Source organism: Vigna unguiculata, chromosome 4 (genome assembly GCF_004118075.2).
Source record: "Vigna unguiculata cultivar IT97K-499-35 chromosome 4, ASM411807v1, whole genome shotgun sequence".
Lineage (NCBI taxonomy): Eukaryota > Viridiplantae > Streptophyta > Magnoliopsida > Fabales > Fabaceae > Vigna > Vigna unguiculata.
Genome location: NC_040282.1, coordinates 36,340,039 through 36,364,864, shown reverse-complemented (window position 1 = coordinate 36,364,864; position 24,826 = coordinate 36,340,039). Strand labels below are relative to the sequence as shown.

Here is a 24,826-nt window from a genome sequence, read left to right as displayed (position 1 = left end):
ATTTGAAATATAACTTTTTTAAAGTATTTATATTTTTAATTCAATATTTGGGATGAATCTGATTTTGATATTCTACACTAAAAAGATAAATTATTTTAGTATTTTAAATTTATAAAAGATATATTTATACTTCCTTATTATTAACATTAGAAAGATTAAAATAATTTGAGTTGAAAGATAGTAAAGATGAAAACGTATTTCTAAATTCAAGAAACTGAATAGCATTTACAAATTTGAAAATATAATATAATAAAGCAAAAAATATTTTGTTCTTGATATTTTTGTGGGGCCCTATTTTCGTCATTTGAATGAGAGAGAAGGAACATTCTAGTAGTGCCTCAAACACCACCATTACCATGGAAAGTTCCGGATACTTTGCTGCGAAACTTAAAAAAAACAAAACGACAACGTGTTTCCTCATTCAGTTTACTAAAGAAAATAAAACCTCTCGAGAGAGGTAGAACACTCCAGAACCTGTTTGTTTCACGCCAGTTCTCATTCTTATATAAACCTCTTCCACTTCTTCTTCCTCCAACGAATAATTTCTGTGCAATTCGCTCTTTTCGATTGTGCATTCTGCTCTGTGCAATTTGCTCATTTTCCTTCTTGCGATTTCTTCTCTGTTAAATCAGTGGTTCTCTGCGGTTATCATCTGATATTCAATGGCGGACGCTGAAACCTTCGCTTTCCAGGCTGAGATTAACCAACTTCTGAGCCTCATCATCAACACTTTCTACAGCAACAAGGAGATCTTCTTGCGAGAACTCATCAGCAACTCTTCTGATGTAAGCCTCTCCTATCATTCATTCTTGGTTTCAGAATTTTCAATGCATAAATGAAATATCCGTAGGTATTGTGTCATTAGATATATTCGTTATAGAGCTATTATGAATCATCCACAGATATTTTTCAAAACTCAATTTCAACATTGTCACATGGAGATTCTTAGTTCTTATTTGTTGGAATTATTTATTTAGAGACTCCTGGTTTTAGTTGTCCATGTAAATCACAGTTTTAATCATTATAGTTATACGTTAACAGTTGTACAAACTAGTTCTTAATGTTAGTTGCTTAACCGTAAATGTTTGAATATAACGGTGTTTGATTCATTTCATTTTTGTTCAAATGTAGGCTTTGGATAAGATTCGATTCGAGAGTTTAACCGACAAGAGCAAGCTCGATGCTCAGCCAGAGCTCTTCATTCGACTCGTGCCCGACAAGGCCAACAAGACCCTTTCCATTATTGATAGTGGCATTGGAATGACCAAAGCAGGTAATACATTAGTAATGCATGACGTGGAATGGAAGTTTTTGGATTTTCGGAGTTTCGAATGCTGATTTGGAAGGAATTTGAACTTAGAAATCTCTGACCGTGATTTTATGTTGTTTTGTTTGTAGATTTGGTGAACAACCTGGGTACCATTGCGAGGTCTGGGACCAAGGAATTCATGGAGGCTCTGCAGGCTGGTGCTGATGTAAGCATGATTGGGCAGTTCGGTGTGGGGTTCTACTCTGCTTACCTTGTTGCGGAGAAAGTCATTGTTACCACCAAGCATAATGACGATGAACAGTACATTTGGGAATCTCAAGCTGGTGGCTCTTTCACTGTTACTAGGGACACTGAGGGCGAGCAACTCGGAAGGGGAACTAAGATTACTCTCTTCCTCAAGGAAGATCAGGTATTGTTAATTTATCAATCTGATACCATTTTGTTGTCGAAAAACTGGCTTTTTTATGTTGTTTTGGTTTATATAACTTGTGTTCTGATTGATTAACCTCTTTGATCGTCAACAGTTGGAGTACTTGGAGGAAAGGAGGATCAAGGATCTTGTGAAGAAGCACTCTGAATTCATTAGCTATCCTATCTACCTCTGGACGGAGAAGACAACCGAGAAAGAAATTAGCGATGATGAAGATGATGAACCCAAGAAGGAGGAAGAAGGGGACATTGAGGAGGTTGACGAGGAAAAGGAGAAAGATTCTAAGAAAAAGAAGAAGATCAAGGAGGTTTCTCACGAGTGGCAACTCATCAACAAGCAGAAACCAATTTGGCTGCGGAAACCAGAAGAGATCACCAAGGATGAGTACGCTTCTTTCTACAAGAGCCTGACCAACGACTGGGAAGAGCACTTAGCTGTGAAGCATTTCTCTGTGGAGGGTCAGCTTGAGTTTAAGGCCATTCTCTTCGTTCCAAAGAGAGCACCCTTTGATCTGTTTGACACCAGGAAAAAGATGAACAACATCAAGCTTTACGTCAGGAGGGTGTTCATCATGGACAACTGTGAAGAGCTCATTCCTGAATACCTTGGATTTGTGAAAGGTGTTGTTGACTCCGATGACTTGCCCCTCAACATCTCTCGTGAGATGTTACAACAGAACAAGATCTTGAAGGTGATCAGAAAGAATCTTGTGAAGAAGTGTATTGAGATGTTCAACGAAATTGCAGAGAACAAAGAAGACTACAATAAGTTCTATGATGCTTTTTCAAAGAACTTGAAACTGGGTATCCACGAGGATAGCCAGAACAGGTCCAAATTGGCTGATTTGCTCAGGTACCACTCAACAAAAAGTGGCGATGAAATGACAAGCTTGAAGGATTACGTTACAAGAATGAAGGAGGGACAAAAGGACATTTATTACATCACTGGAGAGAGCAAAAAGGCTGTGGAGAACTCACCCTTCTTGGAGAGACTGAAGAAGAAGGGCTATGAAGTTCTGTACATGGTGGATGCTATTGACGAGTATGCAGTCGGACAACTGAAGGAGTACGATGGCAAGAAATTGGTTTCAGCTACAAAGGAGGGGTTGAAACTGGATGATGAAACTGAGGAAGAGAAGAAGAAGAAAGAAGAGAAGAAGAAATCGTTTGAGGAGCTCTGCAAGGTGATCAAGGACATTCTGGGAGACAAAGTGGAGAAGGTTGTTGTCTCGGACAGGATTGTCGATTCCCCTTGCTGTTTGGTTACTGGTGAGTATGGATGGACTGCAAACATGGAAAGAATTATGAAGGCTCAGGCTCTGAGAGACAACAGCATGAGTGGCTACATGTCTAGCAAGAAGACCATGGAGATCAACCCTGACAATGGAATTATGGAGGAGTTGAGGAAGAGAGCTGAAGCTGATAAGAATGACAAGTCTGTGAAGGACCTTGTGTTGCTTCTCTTTGAGACAGCCCTTTTGACTTCAGGTTTCAGCCTTGATGATCCAAACACATTTGCTTCGAGGATTCACAGGATGTTGAAACTGGGTCTCAGCATTGATGAAGACGAGACTGGTGGCGATGATGTTGACATGCCCCCATTGGAAGAGGAAGGTGCTGAGGAGAGCAAGATGGAAGAAGTGGACTAAATGACGACAGTCGTTTGATTTTTATAATTTTATGTTGAGTTATGTTCGGAGTCTGTTTGTCTGTTAACAAACTGATGGAAGATGCCGAGATTTTTCTGTTTTTAGTTTCATAGGTTTAGTTTTGTGATGGGAGAATGTGTCTGTTTTGTGATGTGAAAATGTGTCTGTCAGTCGCATCTACCTATCTTGTTTTGTCACAGTTGTTCTAAGATACATATCAATTAAAAGAACAGTGTTTTACAAACCCAATTAGTGTGATTCCAAACATATCTTACGCCACGTTTCTGCGTCATCCTTGGTTTGCTTCCTTCGTTAAGTAATTCCATTCTATGTTTAGGTTTTATGGTGAAAGAGTAATAATTAATATCTTTTAAAAAATTTCACCAACAACCAATGGTGAAGTCTTATTGAACTTGAAGATGTATTCAATTCAAATGTTACTTTTTTTATCATCCAGCAAAAGGCATAAATAAACAATTAATAAGGAAAAATTAAAACAACTAAAAGAATTTAGTGCGAATATGTTTTTGTTTTCTCCAAAATAAATGTAACAATTATTCTCAAAGATCACACAATTAACAATGTTTCTCCAAAGTATATAATTTATCGTGTTTTCTAGATACCAAAATCTTTACGAAATTGACTAATTTTATTTAAGTATATAGAGTTCAAAAATACATTTGGTACATTCAGTTTTACATGACCAGAATTCTTTGGGTGTAATGTGAAACTTGAGGTGATTATGTGAAATTCATGTATAATTTTACTTCATTCTTTATTTTAAGAATAATTTAAAGTTCATTGAACTTTTTGTTACTTCCGGAATGTCTTCCTACAATAGCGTGGACATTTGTTGTCTTCCGGAGATGCACCGAAACCTTATCATCACCGATGCCTTCTCCAAAACTCACAGTGAACAAGAAAACTGTGACGGTAGGTGGAAGGAGCAGCTGCACAATCAAGATGAAGGGATAAGAAAATTGGAATTAAATTAAATAATCTATATGGTTAGTTGTGCTAATTCACATATTTGATGGTGTGCGGTAAAAAATTTAAGGGAGTGCAATATCTATTCTTCACATCATTATAAATAAAATTAATTTTTAATATATAAGTAAATGTAATTTTTGTAAAACTGAACTAAGTTTAAATATATATTTTTAAAAATAATAAAAGAAAAGTAAAAACTTCTTAAGTCACTTTAAATAATCTTGAAATCTTTTGACTTTTAAAGTGAAGGGATATGAGATTCTTATTTCTTCACTATGACTTTATGTTGTTTTATTTGATTTTAACTTTATAAGTGCAATTGTTTGAAGAAGAAATAGAGATTCGATAATTTCTTAAATATTGTGTACTTTTACTCAAAAAAACATTTTAAAAATTATTAACGCGTAAATTGTGTCAAAGTAAAACAATTTTATATTTTTCGAACTACATTTATGAAAAGGTGTAATATTTATCAAAAATAACAGAACCTACATGTTAACGCCAATATAAATTGAAGGAACTGAATTGACTTCTTTTATATACAAATAAAATTAAAACTCAATTAAAATAAAAAGATCGAAACTCTTAAACCAAATTTAAATCACCGAATTATATTTGAAGATAAATTTATTCATTATTTTAAATCTTTAAAATATAATAAAGTAAAATTAAACATCAATCATAATTACTATATTACTAGAGTAAATACAGACGCAATAGTACATGTGTGTACTCATTTTGTAAATTGTGTGATATGATATTGTAAGGTTATTAAGTTAATATATAAAATAAAACTATATTTATTAAAAATAGAGTGAAATATATAAGAAAAGATGAGAGAATAACTGTTAATAAATAAAAAAGAGAAGAATTATAGATAAACTATTTTATAAAAAATTTGTAAAAATAACGATCAACTTTCAAAAATTTAATAAATAATTATATTTTAAAGGATAAAATTGATATTTTAAAATGTGAATACGAAATAATGAATACTGTTTTTATATATGGTTATAGATCATATAAAAAATTCAATAAAACTATCAGTTAATAAAGAAAGTAAAAAATTAAAATAGACACAGCGTAGTAACGATATGCAGGCCGTTACTATAGAGGAGAAGAATAAAGACGTTTGAAGTCATGTTTATCAAATCAGAAATGTATTAGCTGTTTTAACAAATTTTTAACGTTATCTTTTAAAATTAAAATAAATTATTTTTAATCACCCTTAAATCTAGAGACAAAAAAAAATATTTTTGGATTTAAAGAACTTCATTTTTAAATTTGAGACTTAAATTATCATTTTTATATTTAAGGGAAATTATCACTTTTATATTTAAGAGACTAAAAAGACTGAATTTCATTTACACGTAGTATTTTCCTGACACATTTTTTTACACAAATAACCAGTCCAAAACTGATAATGAAATGAGACAAAAAGAACAATCCTTTTTAATTTAAAACACTAAGAAGAAGAATATCACATTTAAAGAAATAAAAAGTTTGTTTAAGTCTTTTTATTTTAACTATTAGATTTCAGCAGTTTTAACAAATGGAATTGGAATTTAATATTCCAGCTTATTATAGTCATTTCCATATCATGTGCCAATAAACATTTAAATAGGTAAATTTAATACGATGTCTATAGATTAGGTAAATTTATATCCTTGGTTCCAAATATTCAATGTTTGGTTGAACCTAACAGAAATATTAGGTGCTGCACAGACCTTCACAAAACTAGAATATAACATTCTTGTTTCCAAATATTTGATATTTGGTTGAATTTAATACACTATTGGGTGCTATACAGACCTACATAAAACTAAGAAATAGCTATACATTCTCACATTATTGTTTTCTTTTTCAAAGGTTGATTCATATATACACAAAGTCATGATTGAATTATGAGAATTAACGATTTCCTTAGCTACAGTGATGAGAAACAGCAAAAAAAAAAAAACCAAGAGCAGGGTAAAAATTTAGCTGTGACTCCAACATCTCCACCTTGTGCCTTTCCATGAGCTCTTACCAAATCATGGAAGATAGTAACACCAATTGATGGAAAAAGAAGCCATTTTCTGCTTCCATCTCATTAGCACTCTTCAACTTCTTATTGTGCATGCTCTATCCACATTGATAGTTATTTCTCTCTGGTTCAACCTCATATGATGAAAGCAACTTCCTCTGTATGAATGAAAAATGATGGATGCACATTAGTAAATCCACTTCCTTACTGTTCTTTCTTTCTTCTAAAAGATTCAATTTGATGTACAATTATAAGGATTAAATTAATCATTAAACTCATTATAATAGGCTCCCAGTTTTATGTTTCTTGAACTAGCTCAAGTACAGAATGAATAAGAATAATACAGATACTACAATGAGATTACAGACGCATGCCTGGTATTTTATAAGTTCAATGACAACATATGAAACATTGGTATCCAGAAAGCTATAACAAAGTTTCAGTTTTCTTGCCAAAAAGTATAAAGTTTACAGAATATCAACTACTTGATTAGTTGATATAATGGAGTTAACAAGTAACTAGTATTGATAATTGTTTCTAAATTAACATATTCTTATAAACACTCTTTTGCTTCCTTTGATAAGATGACAAGAAATACCTTATTAGAAGAGAGAGAGAGGGAGAGAAATACATACGATAAAATGATAAGAAGATCACTTGCAACACCAACAGAGAAAATCTTATTCAAAATTACACGGCAGTAAAAAATGAAACAGAAAAGAAGATAACACTTTTTCACAAAAATGAACTCACATGATGGTTATATTATAGAGATAAATGGTACTTATATAATTACTCATCATGACATAATATATATTTATAGCAATCTAAATATCAGGGACATAAATACTTACATGATCCTCAAAATCTGGGCTAGTTAAATTGATCGACAGGTTTCTCATTAGCAGTAGCACCTAAAAAAATCCAAGGATATTCATTTGTAAGTACTTTTGAACAAGCATAAATTCATTTATATAACATAGTTAATAAAGAGTCAGGTTCAAATAAAGCTTTAATGTCAACTTAGTGTATGTTTGGATGAATATGACATAATTGATTTTGGTTAAAATTGCCTTTAGAAGTGACGTGACTTATGTTTGGATGTTTTTATTATAAAAGCATCTTAGCAACTAAATTCAGCATACAATTTTTTATCCAATGCAAAAGCTAATCAAGTAGTTCCAATTCTGAATCAATTCTATATCCAGCATAAATTATTTAGTGTGAAACCAAACATATGAAAATTAATTTAAAATCACATTAACTGGTATTCAAAGTGATTCTAGAAAATCCAGTCTGAGACCAAAATACACTTGAGGAGTAGTAATTAATTGCCTGAATCATATTAAAAACCAATTTGATAAGTATCTATAACACAGTCCAATCTAGCTGAAAAGAATAGCAAATACTGGATGGAGGAACATAAACATACTGTCTCAACGTCTATACGGTCCATCTTTTTTAGTTTCTGCAGATGTTCAGTTGCATTTGGATCAAATACACTGCCAATGAAACCATATACCTGAGTAAAATCTGGAAGAACTGCATTAAAAAAATTAAACTGTTAATTTAAAATCAACACAGTAATGAATATAAAAATCAATATTACTGTAAAAATGAAACTTGCATGACAAGAAAACGTTATACTTGTATAAGGAAATTTTAAGTCTGTCCGTATCTAGGTTAAAGTGGGAGTTTGTATAAAAGCTACTCAAACAGCTTTCGAGACATCATGAATATGAGATGAAGAGAGTCCAAAATACATCATACTTGTTGAATTCAAATAAAAGCTGAAAGCTTATAATTTTAAGCATTTCAGTTATATCACGGTTCAAGTGAAATTTTGGTGCATAAGACAATCCGTCTCCAAGATTGAAAATTAAGTTACTTCAATCCCATTTGATTAGTTTTTAGTATAAAACTGACGTAAAGCACACACTGAATGTAAATTTTACGCCACTATCAGTACAAACATTTCCTATAACCATATTCCATGAACTCATGATGCATGCATGTAACCATAAAAAAATCAACTTCAAACTAAAAAGGAAAACTACTAAATCCTTGCCTCTCAATGGATGGATTTTATTCCCTTGATGAGGTGTTTGACCATTAGATTCACCAGCTGGGCGCACTTTAGGAGTGCTTTCACCACTACTGCAAGGATTATTCACTTTTGTCACTGCAATACACATATAATGTAGCAAACAGAAAAAAGTAGTTAGTATATCTAAAAAAAATTTATCAACAAGTATCTTCAATAAACAGTCTGCTTTTCATGAACAAAATCCCAGGATCAACAAAATAAAGAAGGTACAGAAAATTGTAGCATCTAATACCAGGGGATAAATTGACAGTTTGCAAGGTGTTGTTTGACCAGGACGACACCACAGTGTTCATAGGAATTTTAAGCATTGCTGGGGAATCATTCTTCAGGATATATCCAGGTTCAAGCAAAGCAGATGAAGATTGAAAAGATCCCGATACTTGTGGGAGTACAGGAGCTGCCAGATATCAATTTTGAATTATTAGATGTAAATCAACTTAAATTGTCTACAAAAAACATGGCAAAAGATTCTTACCATTTCTGGAAGCTTTTTGGGGATATGGATGTGCTGCTTTTCTTTTAGGTCTGGGTGGCGGAAGATGTTCACTTGCTCCACTCTTCTGAACTTTTAGAAAGTATTTCTGTGCGTGACTACGTATCTACAAAACCAGTAGAAATTATTATTAGTCCTTAAGCTAAATTATGGTGTATTTGGATGAGGAATTGAAAGAGGCATTCAAGTTTTAAATGGATTTAAAACCACATAGCATGTCAAAATGAGTGAGTTGGATACCAAATGCAAAAAAAAAAAAAAAAAAATCATAATGATGGGAATTTTAAAGAGGTTTTATTTTCAAATAAAATGAAGAGATTTCAAATTGTTATAATTACAGAAATAAGGAGTTGATCTTATATAATCAGGAATATAGATTATATATGTTTTATTAGGAATATTTTTATTTATTTACACATCATATTTTTGTTAAAAAACGGATACCAGATTAATGCACATCTACCAAAGTGGGTACCATTCGAGTAATTAAACCTATTTATTAAAATGTTAACAATATTTACTTTTCTCTTCTTGCTAAACAATATTTTTTTTTAGTTACAAAATTACATTAAAATCAGATCGCAAACTGCTTAATATTTGATTTTGTAGTTAAAGATTATCTATGAAAAAATTGTATAATTACTCATTTAACATTTTGCATGTTTTTTGAAGTTTAGACCAAAGGCAAATGTTTACAGTTGCTAAAAATTTGTATTGAAATACCAATTTGTTAATTTCACATATGATGGATTTTGAATTATTTTATCTGCACAAAGAATTGAAAATATAATGAATTTGAATTATTTAACCAAATAAAGAATTTCGAAAATGAAAGGAATGTAATTAAAGCAAGTAAACTCCCATGCAATTCAAATTCCTTAGAAGTTTAAGATTCTCTGTCCAAACACTACCTTAAGGCACGGACATTGAAATCTAAAGTTGAAAAAAACTAAAAAAATAAATAGAATAAAATAACACAAGCCCTAACAACTCAAACATTCATGTATATTCAGATTTTCAAGCCAGCTCAGCACCAGACATCTGTCTCTACGAAAACAACAAACAAGTATTTTCCCACTAAGTGTGGTCAGTGCCATGGATCAAATTACATTTTAAATGTTGTCATAAATAATTTCTACATAAAATTAGGCTCCTTGTCACACTTGCTTTTCTTTCAGTCAAAAGGATCAGCATGTCATCAAAAGCAATTTTGTATTACTTTCTTTCAGACGAAAAACCATTCTATACTCACACGTGTATCTGAGTTAAAGATTACAAAACCAAGCTGGATCTGCATCTAACACCTAAGCCTTTAGGTACTTCACATTTTTTAAGAGAATAACAAGGTATGATATGAAATGGGTATAAATTCTAACAATAATTTAATGATAAAGGATTAAAATTCAAATGGTTAAAACGATGCATATATTAACATAGATCACAAAGTGACCACAATATGAGTACGTATACTACTAATCTACAAGTTTATGGAACAAACAATTTGTTTGACAAGAGCTCTACAATGAAGTAATAGAAAGCTCAATGACATTAAAATGCAATAACTTGCATTGAATAGAAAGAAAGAACAGGAAACTCATGTTATACCTCAAATTTTAAATTAAAGTACCTTGCCTAGAAAAACAGGACTAAAAATGGGTTGTAGGTTTAACATTTTTTTGTCCCATAAAACCTTCCTTAAATGAACTGCAAGTCAACAAACCAACCTTACTATAGCAGCAGAGCACAATATGACAGTGAGAAATACATGGTGAATCAAGGAGAATATGGTTGAATAAAGTAGCATTTCTTTAGGGTGGGTGGGAATAAGACCTATCTTTTGACATTTCATTTCCAACGAGATATAGTTTCTTTGGGAAAATTTGAAAACTACATAATCAATTAACGACATTCCATCACCATCAATTTTTTCTGGCCAAATTATTTTTACGTAATCTTCACACTTAATATGATACCTGGGCCCAAATTTTTATTAGTGAATAAGCCTTTTCTAGCCTAGGATTTATTGACTCCCATCCCACAAAATTGAGAACAAAAAACAATTTAACAAGATAATGAGAGAAGGCATACTTTAACTGTAAAAGCTAAAATGAAATATCTATACTTAACTCCAGAAATATTAAAGAAAATTGTGCACTTCTAGCCAAAAAAAGGATTTTTGCTCATTAGAATTACCTGTATAACAGTCTTTGATCCAACAAATGCTTCAATCTTTTTCCAGTCACGGTCAAACCTGTAAACAAATGAAGGAGCAAAACAATGTGAGGACAGTGAAACTGGTAGTAAATACCAAAAGAGGGCAGAAACAAATACTAGCTTTAAATTGCAACAGTAGGGAATGGAATTAAGTCATGACCTTTCAATGAAGCTGTCCACCACAATAATCCAATGATTTACAAAATTATCATGATGTTCTTGCCAAAATTTAAAATAAAGAGAGATAATTTGAACAGTATTTTTTATCTTCAATAATATTTTATTGGATAGCAGTGTATATGGTTTCTCTCTGGTGTCCTCAGATATGTTTCAAGGGAAGTTCTATTACTGAAAGACAAAAAACTTACACAACTATGCCTTTTTAGTCACTTCGGCCCATCAGATCCAGATCCTTCTCTTTTGATGTAGAGTTCTTCTCTTTTCACTTTTATATATATATATATATATATATATATATATATATATATATATATATATATATATATATATATATATTATTTGTACTTAATAATATTTCTTCAACCAAAATAGGTAATAATCTTCATATACAATTAAATTAATCTACACGTTTCAGGTAATTTTGTGTCCTATCATGAACTAATAATACATTTACTACATTAACACAGTCCCAGGAGGAAACATCTTGTCAAAATATATGCATTAGGTGCATGAGAGGGAAATCTTAAATATACTAAAATGTTCTTAAGATTACTTAGTGTAATAATCCTTTTCTCTTGTATGATCTATTTTGCTAACTTGTGATTACCAATGTCTTTGGGCTATTCTTCCTAGCTTATTTATCATTTATTTATCATTGTAAGGAAAAAGTTAAACAACTAATTCCAATTAGTTCGGCTAGTCCATATTCGAATCCAAACAAACACAAGTCAAAAGATAAGAACCAACAATAGTAATATAAGCAATATTACAACGTGCTTCTATTGTTTTACTCTAATATCAATTAAAATATTGAGCATTATCTAGATGTCCCGACAGGTTTCAACCAGCAATGATAATTTGATACATAGTAATAAATAATCATGTCAATGTCACCATCTAACAAAACATTAGGAAAGAATCTGGTTTCGATAATCGTTTTAATACTCTCTTCTAAAGCATCTCATCACATTCTTCACCATTTCTAAGTTCTAAGGAGAATCCATGCTAATATTAGCAATACCACACCCGTGAACCAGTTTGGTTTGAAAAAACGTGTTCTACCTGTTTTTCACTGTGTTTTTAATTTTACTCCTCTTTACATTCACAATTAAATAAATCCTACTTTATTTTCGCACCATTTTTTCTAATTTTCAAACACTTCTACATTAAAATTTTAAAAATTAAAAAAAAAATACAACGGCATTTCCTTAGTGAAAAAATAAATTAAAAACATAAAACATTTTATCACACCAAATACGCCTTTAATCCAACCCTGAGTTGACCATGTTAACTCAGCATAAAAAACCAAGCTTTACCCTATCCATTTTAACACACTCACCGTCATAAAACACAAACCCCAATTCTTCCCCGCCAAACCCACCCGAAAGCCCTAATTCCCACACACAATTCAGCACATGCAACTCAGAAAACCATCCCTGAGCACTAAAATTCAACTATCCAATACCTCAACCGAGCTCTAAACCTCAATCACTGAATAATTCTCAGAAGCAAAACCAAAATTGACCAACAATAAAAGGAGCGAACTTTATTACAGTTGAAGGGCTTCGAGGAACTTGTCGTGTTCTGGTTCGGTCCAGTTCTCCCGCGACTTGGTGATAGTGTAGGGCTTGCGGATCTTCTTGGCTGCATCTTCCGAGGAGTTGGAGGCGGAGACGGCGGCTGCAGCAGCGGCAGAGACGGAGGCGAAGGGAGGCATCCCTGGGAGAGCCATGCCAGTCGGATCCAAGTAGAATCCCTCCGGCGGGTTCGGGTTTTTGGATACCATTCAAAGATTCTAGAGAGAGAAAGAGGAGAGAGAGTTAAGTGTTGGGTTTGTGGCGAAACGTATGACAAATTTATGTAAAAACAATTGTTAGGTTTGGTGTATCACCGGTGGTGAGGTGACGCTATTTCTACATAGAGAAATATTAAAAGATTATTTATTTAGGTATTATAAATGTTAAAATAGTAAATAATTTGTATTATTTTTCTAAAGTTATATTTTAAAAATTTTAGATGCCTAAATTTTGTTAAAAGGAATTTGACTGAAATTCAAATATGATATCTCTTCACTTAATCACTTTCTACTCAATTAATTAATAGTTATATTTTCTATTTCTCCAAAGAGAGAATAAATTTATTTTATTAATTCATAATACTTGTTATAAATGCTCTAAACATGTTTGTTTTTAATTTTTTTTTTGTTCGATTATTGCTTCTACTTTGGTCTAGATGGGAACTTAACATTGATAATAGATAGTTGGGCAAATTTCATCCAAAGATTACCTAATTTTACATGAAATATTTAAAACGTGATTTAGATCACTCTTGCTTTTTATAATATTGAAGAATATAAGAACCATAGGCCAATTCAAATAGCAATAAAAGGCAAACAATTAATAGACATGTTTTTGCCATATATTGAAAAATAATAGACAGAAAAAATTATAAATTGAAACACTAGTAGAATATAATATAACAATGTCCTGTAAATTAAAATGGTGAATGAAGAATTAAATTATAGATCCATACCTATAATTATAATTTACGTAATATATTATAAGGTAATGAAAACTTTATCTCCAAATATATATTTTTTTCTTGACAACGAAACTACTATTTTAATAATAAATTTTGAAAGGTAAATGTTTTGGTCTTAAAAACACTACAAGAAATCGAAATAATAAGTGGATTACAATGTTTATTAGAATAGAATATGCAATAAGATACTATAATTAAATATTATTTAAGAGCACTAGAAGTTTATTTCGTTCCATGTTAAGAATACTTGAGTTCAATTTGGTTAGAATAAATGTATTGAGTTTTTCTTTATTTCAAAACTATTATTACGAGATCTTAGAATGATTGGCCATAACAAATTTAAAAAAAGAAAAATTAATTGAAATTGAAAAGAGTAAGAGAATATGAAGTCATAAATAATTCAAGATTAATATAATTATAAAAAAATTAACATAACCAAGAAGACTTAATATCAACCAGACACCACTTTAATTAATAGATTAAAACCTTACAACAAGAATGTCAAGTCAAATTAATTAAGAATATTCCATAATTTTCTAATCCATTCCGAAGCAAATATAAATTGCGTAAGTGAGTGACTCACATCTATTATTATTGTAAAAAAAAATAAAACTCTTCGAAAGTTATTCATGTGCGAACAAAAATCATATTTTAAGAGTGACGGTGTTTAAAATAATGAGATCCTAGTATTATTTTACTAATAAACTATTTATATATAAATAGAAATTTCATAAAAGGATTTCATTATTTAGAAAACACTAATTCTCTAAAATTTTGTTTCTCTAAATTCTCTCTCACTTTTCTCTAAAACTTCTCACTGTATCCTCATTTTTTTAAAGATCAGAGACCGTATCATTATGGTGATATCTTCGAGTCTGTCCTATCAAAATCTTGAATTGAGTAAGTTGTAATTCTACTCTTTTCTCGGTCTTCCTCTTAAAACCCTGCATGTGATTTTTTTTGTATCGCATGTGAGTTTTGAATCTCATGTAATAATCTTTGTTGGTTAGTGGTTCTAATGATGTTCTAATGATGTTCCATGATCGTGTTTCTACTAATTCTAGGTTGAATTGTGAGCATCAACAGTAGAAAGGGGTTTTAGGTTACGTCATAATCGTTTGAGCCAATCGCAAGTGAGGGAAGTTAATTACACTATTTAATCATTTCATAATTGCTTGAAATATAGATTAAACGATTTAATTGGAGTTGTTGATTGTGAAATTGATGTTTGAGATGCATGAGAATTGAGGATAAATTGAATAGAGTACGGTATTTTCAATTTGTCTGTATATGATATGTATGATAGTACCAAATTACACTGATAATATTATGCCATTGAGCTTTTGTATACTGTTTGATGTCTGTGAGGATTTTCTAAAGAAGTGCACTGGTCAAGACTGCAGAATTATGCAGAAACTGCTATTCTGCATAATTATGCAGACTCGCTGGGTAAATTATGCATCAGGGGCAACTTTAATATGGAGGTCGTTGGGTAAGTGATTATCGTTGGGTGACTATCCAAAACAGAGATGTCTCTAATTCATGCTTCGCTGGACGAGCATTGCTCATTGGGCGATTTATGTGGAAATTAATTCCCTGCACTCCCAATGGAATACTCATTGGGCGACCATTTGGTCGCTGGTTGAAACTCGTGTTTCGCCCAACGAGAGAATTGGTTCGTTGGGCGAGTGTTCCAGAATCAAGACAGATATCAATCAACTCATGCTTTTGTTGTAAGTTTTTTGTAATTAATTGATATTGATGAATGGAATGTGTTGTATGTTTGGAAGCATGGAATGAGTTTGAATTGTAGAATTTCATGGAGAAATTCTAAGTGATAGTATTCTAGTAAATGTAATAACATATGGATTTTCTATGGTAATATTCTTTCTCTAATATTTACTCACACTCAATTATAGTAGACTAGGTTATATCGTAAAGAGATGCATGAGGCCCTAGTCTTTGGAATGGATCAAGTCCTAGACGTGAAAGGGGGCTTATCTTGTGAGTAATTGGAGGATAACCCCTTGAGGCCAAACTCTCCAAAGTTTAGAAATCACCACAGGTGCACATTACCATAAGTCTGATGTTAATTACATGGATCCGGATCATTATGTCTAGAGTCATTATTTATGATAAAATTGTTTGATCACATGTTGTCTTGCTGCATTTAATTGCTTTAAATATGTAATACATGATTTTATATATATTAACTTACACTTATGTTGATTTTGTATTATGTCTTTGTTGTTTTTTTAGGATGATCACTTTAATGTTTGAGCATAGGCAAGTACACGTGGGAATATCATAAATAGGAATTAAGATACAGAAGGAATGTATTTAAATTTATAAAACAAGTAAAACAAACAAAATGAGATCAAAAGAAACATAAAAAGAGGTAGTAGAGATTGATTTCTTAAACCTTATTAATATAATATTGTAAGTCAAATCGGTTTGTTACAGCAAGAAATTATTAATAAAAAATAGAAAAAGATTTATGAAAGAAATAAAGTATTAAAAAATTCAAAGAAATATAAGAAAAATTCATAAAATACGTTTGTGCAAAAGCACCTACTGCATTTTGGAATAGAAATTCATTTTCTGTTAGCCTATAGTATGACGTGAGAGTAAAATAACTAATAAGCAAAATTGATAAAAATAAATAAAGAAACCTTAGAATATTGCAAAAAAAAGTTTTTTAGATAAAGGGTAATAAAGAACCTACAATAGTAATTAATTATAAACAACAACAAAAAATGTATTAAAATGCATAAGATATTCTTTGACTAATAAACAATAATTATTTAATAATTTTTATAAAAAGATTGATATTTTTATCAATCTTAAAAAAAATCAATGTGAAGTTGAAATATCATATTAAGTTAAAAGAAGAAGATAAATATAAAATTGCATTTTTAGTTCCATACTCATTTTTCGTGTTTTAAGTCTTGAGATATAAACTCTTTTGACGTATTTTTTTTTCTGCAAATCTATAAAATTTAATTATTATAATTATTATTCTTACAACTTTGAGAAACTTAATTATTATTATTATCATTATTTTTCATACGGATGTAAAATTTTCCACCTTAGATTAAAAATTTTAAGAACATGTTTTAAGAAAAAATATAGTTAACAAATAATTTATATGTTCTACGTCATTCAAGTAAGTACGTATGACGTCATTTGTCTACATAGTATTATTGTTTTTCGAATACACTCAACATGTTTGGTTTTAATTTTTCTATGCCATTGTCGCTTTTACCTAATTTCACATACCTTTTCCAAATATTAAAAATGTGGTTTATATGACTCTCGATAAGGATGGCAATTAAGACCTGACCTGACTCTCGATTTAGAAGTTGAATTCGCAAGTTCGTCATAGCCTGATCCGCATAAATTTGCAGTTTGTGTGGGTTAGCTCGCAGCCTACGCGAATCGGTTTGCAAGTTCGCATAAAAAAAAAACTTGCACTTGTGTATATTAGTTACTTTTTTATGGACTTTTGCATTAACATTTCAAATTCTTGTATAACTGGAAAAGACAAATATTATGTATTTTTTAATGTACTAAAATTTAAAGAATACATTGTGTATGTCATACTATGAATATGATGAAAATGTTGAATTATCAATTTATCATTCAACTCCCCAAAATATTTACTTAATTTTGTGTACTTCTTAAAGTTTTCCAATTTTTATCATTGAAAATTTTATCATAAGAATTAAAAAATATATATATAAAAAAAAGTGGACCAGCTCGCAGATCCGCGGACCAAGTATGTGCGGGCAAACCAGTGAAAATTTCATCTCTCAAATGATATCAATGCTAATATTATAACTTAAACTATACTTACAAATTAAATTTCAATTATTGATAATAATAATAATAATAATAATAAAAGAATTTACACAGGTAAAAAATAATTATTTTAGTTTATTTAGTTATAAATTTTAAACAATCAATTGAAAACCTAAAATATATTTGTATGATTCATTGTAATATATATATATATATATATATATATATATATATATATATATATATATTACAATTAATAAAATTAAAATTAAAAAATATATGATAGATGGATTAATCAAACTTATAGAAGTTAATGGATAAACTCTAATTACTCGTATTATAGTAATATGCAACTAAAAGATCAACATTCACATTGAATTCTTGATAGTTAATTATAAATATATTTGAAATTCATCTTTAAATTGAAAACTATATGAATTATTGATTCTAACAACACTAAACATTTCACGAATTATATATAGGATAAGATGGCACAACGAAACCAATGAAACATATCATTAATCAAATTACAGTCCAAGAGTGAATGAACTAAATAATCTTCTTAAATGTTCTGATTATCTATTCCAAATTCAACTGAAATGAAATGTTGAAGCTCAACATTTTATTATACTAATAAATATTTTTCTCTATTTTTCTCAATTGTATCTTAAATCTCAAAAGCATTTATAAATAGAACCAAGAATCATCAAAGTTCTAAACATAACATTTATATTGAATAGATAAAGGATTAAAAAATATGTTTTTGTCTCTTAATTCATAGTAAAAATTAAAATTAGTCTTTCTTTGAAATTTTGGACTAATTCAATCCTACATCCATAATTGTGTAGATTTAGTTTTTTTAACCAAAATTTTTTAAATTTATTTGACGTTTCAGACATGATTTTAAGTTAATGTTGAAGCGAAAATGTGTCAAATAATGTAAATAACTCAAATATTATCATGAATCTCAATTAATATTGAAGCAGAAATATGTTAAATCATGTAAAAAATTCAAATATCATCATGAAACATGTTTTAAACGTCAAATAAAATTAAACATTTTGGTTAAAAATACTAAATCCACATAATTTCTAAAAATGGATAAATAAATTGGTTCAAAATTTTGAAAATGAACTAATTTTAATTTTCACTAAAAAATAAAAAATAAAAAATATATTTAACCCATTAATATATATATATATATATATATATATATATTACAATTAACGTGAAGGTCGTAGGTTAAAATTGGCATGCGACATATTATTTGTTTCTTTTTCCTATTATATAAGTCAGTTTATTAAGCTAATTTATTTATTTTAAAGTTTAATTCTTATCAAAGCTAATTTAAGATGTTTATCCAAACTAAGTGTTACTGAAAAATAAATTAATGAAATATATAATCTAAAAAATGCTCTTACGATGAATAATTTATATATAATATATGCTATTTTAAAAGTAAAAATATAATTATTTTATATTAATGTACAGCGAGAGAAGGAGCGGATTACCAGAATTATAAGATCTTTCAATATCTCTTCAACTAAGGTGATTTGAGGTGATATGTATGCAAATACATATATATCCTCATGTTTCTTCACGTGTATGTTTCAGTTGGATCAGCAGTGCAAGATGAGTAACCAGGTCCCATGGCACTATATCTATTCCAAAGAAGGTTGGATCTGATCCAATGACGCTGGATCCAATCCATTGAAGCTATATCCAATCCCAACCCAATGACATTCGATCCAACCAATTTAGCTGGATCGATTTCAATGATAATGGATCCATCATGATCCTTGAATTCAATTCCAAATTTTATATATATATATAATATTAATAACAATATTAAATAATAATAATAATAATTAGAATTCATTAATTTTAACTTTAAGGACAAAATTGTAATATTACATTTTAATATATTAAAACTTTATTTTTTATCTATCACATCGTTCAAATCACTTATAAAATCTCACAAATTTTACTACTAAATCTACTTATTGTCATCCTCAAATTTCTTAAAAAAACATATTTGACCTTCTAATCCATTCAAATTCATTTTCTCGCTCCCCTTCAAATCTATCTCTCGAAGAGAACAGAGCCTTAGAGTGTGTTTGGATAGAGTATTTTAATGAAGCAATTCATTTTTTTGAAGAATTTAGATTTTTTTGTAATGAAATGCTTTGTTTGGATAGAGAAATTAAAAAACATTTCAAATGCAAGCATTTTTTTTTGAAGGATTTCAATTAGTTAAATTAGTAGAAATTCAAATACCCTCAAAATAGGTGGAATTTGAAATTCTTCTCACTCAACCTCACATTCTAGATGATCCAGACGGGCATGACGATCCGGACGTGCCCGGCAACCTGTACGTGCCCGACGACCCGAACGTGACCGATGACCCGGACGAGCCCAACGACCCGAACGTGCCCGACGACTCAGACGAGCCCGAAGACTCGGACGAGCCCGACGACCCGGACGGATCCGACGAATCGGATGGGCCTGGCGACCCAAACGGGCCCGATGACCGAGGACGACCCAAACGGGCCCGATGACCCGAATGTGCCCGACGACCCAAATGGGTCGGATGACCCGAACGTGCCCGCGACCTAGACAGGCCCGACGACCCGAACGTGCCCCGACAACCCGGACGGGCCCGACGACCCAAACGGGCCCGATGACCCAGATAGGTATGACGACTCAAACGGGCCCGACGATCTAGACGGTCCCGATGACCCGGATGAGCGTGACGACCTAAACGGGCCAGACAACCCGGACGAGCCCGACAACTTGGACGAGCCCGACGACCCGAATGGGCCATTCCAAATCATTGGGCCCAACGACCCGGATGAGCACGACGACTCAGACGTGTCCGACGACCCATAAGTGTGGGACGATGCGGACAGGCCCGACAACCAGAACGGGCCCGAAGACTCGGACGGGCTCGACGACACGTACGATGCCGACGATCCAGACGGGCCTGACGACTCATACGGTCCTGACTATCCCAACAGTTTGAAAGGGCTCGTACGAGTTGTCGGGCCCGTTCAAGTCTCGGGCCCGTCTAGGTCGTCGAGTTTGTTTGGGTCGTCGGACGTGTCCAAGTCGTCGGGCCTGTCCGGGTCCTTGGGCCCATCCTAATCGTTGGACCCGTCTGGGTTTTCGGGCTCGTTTGGGTGTACGGGCTCGTCCGGGTTGTCGAACCCGTCCGGATATTCAACCCCGTCCGGATAGTCGGGCTCGTCCAGGTCGTCAGGCCAGTCCAGGTCGTCGGGCCCGTTCGAGTCGTCGGACCCGTTCGAGTCGTCGGACCCGTTCGAGTCGTCGGGCCCGTTCGAGTCGTCGGGCCCGTTCGAGTCGTCGGGCCCGTTCGATTCGTCGGACCCGTTCGACTCGTCGGACCCGTTCGAGTCGTTGGACCCGTCTGGAGCATTATGTCAATGACCTAGACAGGTTGGACCGGGCCATATTGACGAACTTGACGGCACAATCGTGCAGTTTGGGCCGTCAGGCCTCTAGATCATCGGGTCACCCAGCCTGTCTGGGCTTTCCAGTCGGTCCAGCTCGGGTGGGTCATCAGGTCTAACCAATCCAGTTGCGTAGTTGGGTCTGCCCGACCCATCTGGATTGTCGAGCATGTTTTCAAATTTATCATAAACTCAAAACATAATTAAGCGTAAAATAAATATTGTTAAAATTAAATTTTATCTCACAATAAATTCAATTTTTTTTTTCAGACAAGAAATTGAAATGTAAGGTATTTTAATTTCCTTATCCAAACAAGTTATTTAAAAAATGAATGGAATTCAATTACAAGCAATTCAAATACAAAGTATTTCAATTTCTAAGCATTATTGAAATGCTCCATCCAAATACAAGGTTAGTCTTTAAATTTGGATGCAAAATTTGGAATTCATCCTTTTCCAAAATTGAAGTAAACGTACATTTAAAATATTTTTATTTGTGTCCAAAAAAAGAGATTTCATTAGAATTTAAAAAATTGAAGTAAACATACATTTAAAATATTTTTAATTTCAATATTTATTTTCCTTTTATATTTTTTAGAAATATTTTAAAATTTTATCAACTAGGTAACATTAACCTTGGTAAATTTAATAAATATTTTGATTCTAATAAATTTTCATTTAGTATTTTAATTTGAAACATATATAACTATATTTTCTTTCTAAATATTTGATATCGAATAAACAAAAATATTTTCCTTCTAACATTGAATATTTGATAATATTATGTTTCATTTACCCTAATTTTTTATAATTTTATAAAAATTAATTACTTGATATTGAAACAATAAGAAAAATGATATGGGTACAAGTATTAGTATGTATCTGATGAGGAAGAGGATGTGACAAAAATTTAATACCCATTAAACATGAGGACGATGAAGAACTTTTACTCTAAAAATGAGTATGAAACAGCGAAATTCGTGTCACCATGATACCATTGTCACTCGTAACTTTGTGCCTCTTTCTATAAACCAATACCATATTATTATTTTTTTTCAGTCAAATAAAAAATATTTAATTTATTTCTTTAAGTAATTTTAAGTGAATAATATCATATTTACGTTTTTAAGATTTTTTTTTATTTTAATCTATATTTATATGTTGTTTCATTACTAAAGATGTGTTATTTCCACATTAATATAGAGAAGAAAAAAAACGGACGTATATTAAAAGATAGAAAAATATAGTAATACATAAATATATATTAAAAAAATAGACCAACTAAAAAATGTAAAATAAATAATTTACTACAAATTGTATCAAAATAAATAAATAATTCTCAAAAATGAAAATACCTTCATCAAATTAGTGGAAATACATGCGTGTGTTATTTTTTTATTTTAAAAGTAAATATTAATAATTTTTAAAATTATATCATAAATATCTTTTATTTATTTTGTAGATAATTATTTTTGTTAAAGATATTTATTTTAATTAAAAAAGGTTAAAAAATAAGATAAAATAATAGTTTTAATTTAAAAGAATAGTTATTTAATAAATAGTAAAATTAGAAATAGAAATGTAAATATAAATTGGAGAGTCCGTTTATATATAGGTACTATAAAAATATATAAAAGATATAGCACCAATGAATTATGTATATCAATATATCTATATTCAGTCATTCTTTTACTAAATTTTATTTATCAAATTAAAAAAAAATTACACCCATTTTCACAAATTTCTTCACTTCATCAATGAAACTTTAATTATTGATCTTAGGATATTATTTTAAAGGTTAAAATACCTTGTTGGTCCCAATTTTCGTCAAGTTTGTTCAAATAAGTCATAATTTTAGTTTTGTGTTCAAATAAGTCCCAATTTTCGTCAATTTTGTCTAATTGGATCTTTTTTGCTAACACCGTTTAAATCATTAACGTCCATGAATAGTGACTGCCACGTGTCACTTCGTGGTTCTTTGAATTTTTTTAAATTTTTATTTTTATTTTTAAAATTTTTTATTTTATTTTTAAATTTTTTTTAAATGTACATGTGTAAACCCAGTAGCGTGTCACGTGTCACTTCGTGGTTTTTTGAATGTTTTTGAATTTTTTTTTAAATTTATTTATTTATTTTTTTAAATTTTATAAATGTCCACGTGTCAACCAGTAGCGTGCCACGTGTCAAAGTCAATGTTCTATATTGAATTTGGTTCCTATATTTCTTATTTTTGTTCAATTAGGTCTCAATTTTTGTTAACATTAACCAATTTGGTCCATTTCCAAATTAAAATCAAATTTAATTTTTATATTAAAATTCACATTTTTTATTAAATATTTTTATATAGTATATTAAAATTCACATCATTGTAACTTTGATATAAAAATTAAATTTTGTTACATCTTCGATAGGGACCAAATTGATTAATGTTAACAAAAATTGGGACCTAATTGTACAGAAATAACAAATATAAGGACCAAATTAAATATAGAACATTGACTTTGACACATTGGGTTGACACGTGAACATTTATAAAAATTTTTAAAAAAATAAAAAAAATCACGAAGTAACACGTGACACGCTACTGAGTTGACACGTGTACATTTAAAAAAATTAAAAAAAATTAAAAATAATAAAAAAATTCAAAAAACCACAAAGTGACACGTGGTAGTCATTGTTCATTGTGGTTAATGATTTAAACAGTGTTAACAAAAAATATCTAACTAAACAAAATTAACGAAAATTAAGACCTATTTAAAAACAAAACCAAAATTATGACTTATTTAAAAAAATTGACAAAAATTAGGACAAAAAAATATTTTAACCTATTTTAAAATTGATCATCATTCAAATCATTCAAACTTAATTCATTTTAATCCTGAAGATAACAGTAATACTCCTGCAAATCAAGGAAACTTAACAGATCATTTTCGTTTTTTAGAGTTTAAAATGTCGTCAAAAGGGACAAAAACGTGTGGCCTATTAGCTCAGCTGGTTAGAGCGTCGTGCTAATAACGCGAAGGTCGCAGGTTCGAGACCTGCATGGGCCAAAAATTTATTTCATTCATTTTTGTGAAGTCTGTTCCTCTTTCATCCCTCTATATTATACACTGTTAAAAAACCATCTCATTTCATTTTCGTAAATAATCGATAGAGATGTAAGTTAAAACATATCAAGTAAAAAAGTGCATAAAACTTAATCGATACTTATCATGTTACAATATAGTCAAACTTTATAAAATGCACTTCTTCTTCTTTTTTCAATATAAACAATCTATAAAAAATCAATTAAATCAATTAAAAATAACTGAATTAATTATGAAATCTATAATTCTCTTGCCAATCTCTTATAAAATGTGTAATAATTTCAAACATAATCAAGTAAAATTTTTAAAATATTTTTATTTTGCATCATTTGATACATCTATTAGTTTTATCCATTCACTCTGATCTTAATGAAAAAATCTTTCAATTCTTTAGACACTACATCCAATTAGTATTTACCATTATTGTTATGTTATCATTACATTTTTTCAAAAGCATCCTATAATATACATCTTCATATTGAAAATTAATGATTTCCGAATGTTATAAAGTAATTTATGATCCAATGTTCATAAAATTAATAATGTTTGAAATTATTACACATTTTATAA

The 24,826-nt window shown here is 30.7% G+C and overlaps 2 protein-coding genes and 1 non-coding gene across 3 annotated transcripts; 2 read left to right on the top strand and 1 right to left on the bottom strand.

Annotated features, from left to right (window-relative positions):
• The first annotated feature begins 433 nt into the window (after positions 1-433).
• Positions 434-3,597, top strand: LOC114181930 (heat shock protein 83). Its single transcript, XM_028068609.1, has 4 exons — positions 434-785; positions 1,132-1,273; positions 1,399-1,679; positions 1,795-3,597. Exons 1-4 carry the CDS (start codon positions 663-665, stop codon positions 3,346-3,348), a joined length of 2,100 nt encoding a protein of 699 aa, XP_027924410.1. The 5' UTR covers positions 434-662; the 3' UTR covers positions 3,349-3,597.
• Positions 3,598-6,042: 2,445 nt separating this feature from the next.
• LOC114181033 (protein REVEILLE 6-like) lies at positions 6,043-13,223 on the bottom strand. The gene is made up of 8 exons (XM_028067352.1): positions 12,912-13,223; positions 11,158-11,215; positions 8,947-9,070; positions 8,704-8,868; positions 8,433-8,546; positions 7,797-7,906; positions 7,219-7,278; positions 6,043-6,522 (listed from the first exon to the last, which is right to left on the bottom strand). Exons 1-8 carry the CDS (start codon positions 13,142-13,144, stop codon positions 6,463-6,465), a joined length of 924 nt encoding a protein of 307 aa, XP_027923153.1. The 5' UTR covers positions 13,145-13,223; the 3' UTR covers positions 6,043-6,462.
• Positions 13,224-24,146: 10,923 nt separating this feature from the next.
• On the top strand, positions 24,147-24,220 carry TRNAI-AAU. Its single transcript has one exon. It is a non-coding gene; the product is annotated as a tRNA-Ile (tRNA).
• The last annotated feature ends 606 nt before the right edge of the window (positions 24,221-24,826 follow it).

Bases quoted from the DNA above. Each gene is read 5' to 3' on its own strand.
- LOC114181033 (XM_028067352.1), bottom strand. From the start codon at position 13,144: ATGGTATCCAAAAACCCGAACCCGCCGGAGGGATTCTACTTGGATCCG. The intron at 11,216-12,911 runs GTAATAAAGTTC...ATTTGTTTACAG, and splicing joins TTCCTCGAAGCCCTTCAACT to GTTTGACCGTGACTGGAAAA. The intron at 7,907-8,432 runs GCAAGGATTTAG...TTTTTAATGCAG, and splicing joins TAAAATCCATCCATTGAGAG to TTCTTCCAGATTTTACTCAG.
- LOC114181930 (XM_028068609.1), top strand. From the start codon at position 663: ATGGCGGACGCTGAAACCTTCGCTTTCCAGGCTGAGATTAACCAACTT. The intron at 786-1,131 runs GTAAGCCTCTCC...GTTCAAATGTAG, and splicing joins TCATCAGCAACTCTTCTGAT to GCTTTGGATAAGATTCGATT. The intron at 1,680-1,794 runs GTATTGTTAATT...GATCGTCAACAG, and splicing joins TCTTCCTCAAGGAAGATCAG to TTGGAGTACTTGGAGGAAAG.